Genomic DNA, 4327 nt, shown 5'->3' with positions numbered 1-4327 from the left:
ACAGAGGGCTAGAAACAGAGGGATAGAAACAGAGGGATAGAAACAGAGGGATATAAACAGAGGGATAGAAACAGAGGGATAGAAACAGAGGGATAGAAACAGAGGGATAGAAACAGAGGGATAGAAACAGAGAGATATAAACAGAGAGATGGAAACAGAGGGATATAAACAGAGGGATAGAAACAGAGGGATAGAAACAGAGGGATAGAAACAGAGATAAACAGAGGGATATAAACAGAGAGATAGAAACAGAGGGATAGAAACAGAGAGATATAAACAGAGAGATAGAAACAGAGGGATAGAAACAGAGGGATAGAAACAGAGGGATAGAAACAGAGGGATAGAAACAGAGGGATAGAAACAGAGGGATATAAACAGAGGGATAGAAAAAATAGTGTCCTTTGAAACTCGTTAAGAGCATTCAGGTTGCCGAGGACATCATCACCTACTCCTTATTTGATTTGAGGAGAAGGGTGAGATTGTGTTATGTTCTCTAATGAGAGGAGAAGCGACCTGAAGCTCCGGAGAGAGGGTGCCTGTCTGCCACTTCAACTTGGTGACATTTTGTGCCCGCTCACGGTCAAACTCTAGAGAGAGCAAGGACAAGGTTGAGGATGATGTGCACTCTGCAGAGAATCTGGCAGGGCTACGGTGGAGTGGGTCTACGTGGCATTCTTTTTAATGCTTCCTCAGTGTGTAGATCACAGTGACAGGACTAATGAGGTCAGTGTCATCAGGTCAGTGTCATCACTGTGCATACACTACGGAAGACATTGCATGGAGTATTCTGAATGTTTAAGTCTATGGCCAGAATATTTGTTTAGCATGATTAAATTGTAATTATTTCAAGTCTATCAGCAGGTAATCAGTGGCCTATTTGCTAAACGCTCAGGTTATTATGCAAGGTCATTTCCTGTCTTGGCAGTAGTCATAAACAGAAGACTAAATCAAATAATAATATTAGGTTTCTTTAATGTAGCCTACACACGCCTATAAATGTTTATTTATTTATTTATTTCACCTTTATTTAACCAGGTAGGCAAGTTGAGAACAAATTCTCATTTACAATTGCGACCTGGCCAAGATAAAGCAAAGCAGTTCGACAGATACAACGACACAGAGTTACACATGGAGTAAAACAAACATAGAGTCAATAATACAGTATAAACAAGTCTATATACAATGTGAGCAAATGAGGTTACATGCTGTAGATAACGGCACACTAACTAGCTTGTATGCATTAGCTTGTAATAATAACCATAGAAATAGCCATTACAGCTATTATTTCCATTCAATACATGTTTCCCTAAAAAGGAAAGAGAAATCAGCCTTTCTCAAGAATGTATCCAATGACCTTGTGCATATCTATCCATCTTGTGAGTCCCGGCCTTCGTTTAGTGCCAGTGCTCTCTCTTTACATACAGTACCAGTCAAAAGTTTGGACACACCTACTCATTCAAGGGTTTTTCTTTATTTGTACTTTTTTCAACATTGTAGAATAAGACATCAAAACTATGAAATAACACATATGGAGTCATGCAGTAACCCCAAAAAAAGTGTGAAACACATCAATTTTATACTTGAGATTCTTCAAAGTAGCCACCTTGCCTTGATGACAGCTATGCACGCTCTTTTTGTTATTTCATGGCGTTGATGTCTTCACTATTATTCTATAGTGTAGAAAATAGTCAAATAAATCAACTTTTGACTGGTACTATATATTTATTTATTTATGTATTATTCTTTTTATTTTTTTTATTTTTTTTACAATAAACAATAAAAAACGTAACTTTTACATACATTTCCACAAACATTAATGACATCACACATGCTCACACCCACATGTTCCCACCATATCTACCCCCGTATCCACCCCAGATACTTGTAAGACTCTGGATGAGTCTTAGTCCAGGTTCTGTGGTGACTCCCTCCTCTGGATGATGTCATACACGGAGTGCCAATGCCCCCGCCGAAGAGCTGTGTACGTGTCATCAAACTCATCTGGGTCCGCATAGATATGTTCAACGTTTTCATAGTTGGGGGAGCTCTCCCTCCTACTGACATCTAGATGAGCGCCATCATTATTGACAGTTTGGACGTTCATTCTAATATCATGCCCTCCCACGTTTCTCCTTTTCAGTGTGCTAAAGGTAAAGACCAGAAGAGCTGCGACAGTCAGGAGAACCACCACCACCAGAACAAAAAATAACACAGACACTGGTCCTTCAGTGACGGTGAGTGTAGCTTCCAGGGAGGGTAACTTCTCCTGACCAATCAGTGCACAGGAGTAGCTACCTGCATCCTCACTGCTGACTGTGTGGATTGTTATGTAACCTTTTTCACCATTTGGGCTGGTTATGCGTTGTCCGTCTTTGTACAAGATGAAGCCCCCAAAGCCTTGCGGAAGACCACACTGGGTATGACACCAGATCGACACAGAGGCTCCTTGGTCCACGACGTCAGGATATACATGCACATATAAGTCTGTGACAGACAGGGAGACCGCTGGCGAATTGAAGTAAGTCCCTTGCGTTTTTAACAGGAACCTGTACTTGGACGAGTCGCTCTTTCTCAAATCTGTGATTCTCAGGGTGCAGTCACTACCGTTGCCACGATATTCCACACGACCCACATACTCCGGGTGCCGAGTCAGATCTTCAGGCTCCATTCTGAGGTCTGTACTATTCACCCAAAGTGTCTCTGAGATATCGAGACCTCTGGGGAATGTGTAAGTGCAAGGTAGGTCTACATATGACCCAGGGAAGCCACAGATTGTCTTGGGGGTGTAACTCACATCCAAACAGTTTCTTTGTAGACACACTGCAGGAGCACGGAGATCCTCATAGCCCTTTATAGCACAGGAGTAGCTGCCTGTATACCTGCTATTGAATGAGTTGAGGGACAGGCTGAAGGTGTTGGTGTATGGAACCATTTTAGCGTTCTTGTACCAGATGTAGGTGGGGTCGTCACTCAGAGTGCAGTTAGTGGTACAGGTCAGTTTCACCCCCTGTCCATTTGTCACAGAATCCTTCTTTATCTGCAGACTTGTGACAATCAACTTGATTCCAGGTACACTATTTATCCATCCAGAGGACTCTGCCTTAAATCTAAAGCGGTAGACACCCTCATCACTCTTTCTAATATCTCTTATTTCAAGGAAAGATCTGCCACCAAACGTCAAACGACCTTTATATTCTGGGTCTGTGGAGAGGTCCTCAGGTATACTCTTGTTCCTCCATTTCCACATCTGTTTTTTTTTAAACCAGTAGAGGTGTTGGTATTTACTTTTGGTAGTTGTTTGATGGAGGCATCTTACTTTCACAGTTTGTCCCTGTAATGCACAGATAGTCAACTTTGCACAGGTGAAATTCATCATGTTCACAGACAGAAGACCTGGTATGAAGAGAAACAGTCCAAAAAGAGTTCTTCCTGTCAGTGTCATGGGGATCTCTGCAGTTACCTGTAGTGTAGAGGCAATAACATCATCGATATAATGAATCAAGTATTTGATGAAGATTTTAGCATGAAATGTTTGCCTCATATTACTCAATATTTGTTCTAACCCAAACTACTCTAGAGCCCAAAAGCGACTTTTACCTCAATGTCAACAAACTTTCCCAGAAGTTGAAAAGCCTTTTGACAAATGGGATCAGAGGTCTTGGGGTTTGAAGCTGTGTGAATTGAGATAAATGTAATTAGTGAAGTAAATAATCACAATGATACTTGCACTTTGGAAACGATGCTCAACGGATATCTTCAAAATGTCTGGCAGCACACAGTTGAACGAAATATAACCGTGAAGACGTTTCTTAATAAACGGAGGCAGGACATGTCGCTGATACACATGTCACCCACTTCCTTCCCTTTAAGACACATTGGTGGTGTGATGACTATATAAGGCAAAAAACAGAATCTGACTAACTTTATATGGGATACCTGACACTGTTGGCTAAGACAAATGTAGCTGAAACATTTCAAATCACTTCTGTTACAGCTCTATGTTACGGTGGGATACACCTTTAACATCTCTATTGGTTAGGTAAATGACCCCCCCCCCCCCTTTTATCCCCTGAGAATTACAATCTAATATTTCACACTGTCATCTCAGTGTTGGTTTTCATATATTTCACAATCAGGAAGAGGTTGCTTAAACTAACAACAAACTAACAAAGGAGAGTGATAAGGGGATGTGGGGGAAATGAATTGGTACAGTAGATGACACAACTTGACTTTGACCAATAAAGCTCCACCAACATGGTAGCACGTCCAAAAGACAAATGTTGTACTACAGAAAAGTTACGGTTCTGGCGATTTTATACCAATGCAA

General features: G+C 41.2%; 1 protein-coding gene across 1 annotated transcript; it reads right to left on the bottom strand.

Moving 5' to 3' along the window:
• Positions 1-1664: 1664 nt before the first annotated feature.
• Positions 1665-3789, bottom strand: LOC123994206 (sialoadhesin-like). Its single transcript, XM_046296740.1, has 2 exons — positions 3598-3789; positions 1665-3460 (listed from the first exon to the last, which is right to left on the bottom strand). Exon 2 carries the CDS (start codon positions 3440-3442, stop codon positions 1904-1906), a length of 1539 nt encoding a protein of 512 aa, XP_046152696.1. The 5' UTR covers positions 3443-3460; positions 3598-3789; the 3' UTR covers positions 1665-1903.
• Between the last annotated feature and the right edge of the window lie 538 nt (positions 3790-4327).

Source organism: Oncorhynchus gorbuscha, linkage group LG13 (assembly GCF_021184085.1).
Source record: "Oncorhynchus gorbuscha isolate QuinsamMale2020 ecotype Even-year linkage group LG13, OgorEven_v1.0, whole genome shotgun sequence".
NCBI classification, from domain to species: Eukaryota; Metazoa; Chordata; class Actinopteri; order Salmoniformes; family Salmonidae; genus Oncorhynchus; species Oncorhynchus gorbuscha.
Note: the sequence above shows the minus strand (reverse complement) of the source record. Positions and strands in the feature narration are given on the sequence as shown.

Coding starts and splice junctions, on each gene's coding strand:
- LOC123994206 (XM_046296740.1), bottom strand. CDS start 3,442: ATGACACTGACAGGAAGAACTCTTTTTGGACTGTTTCTCTTCATACCA.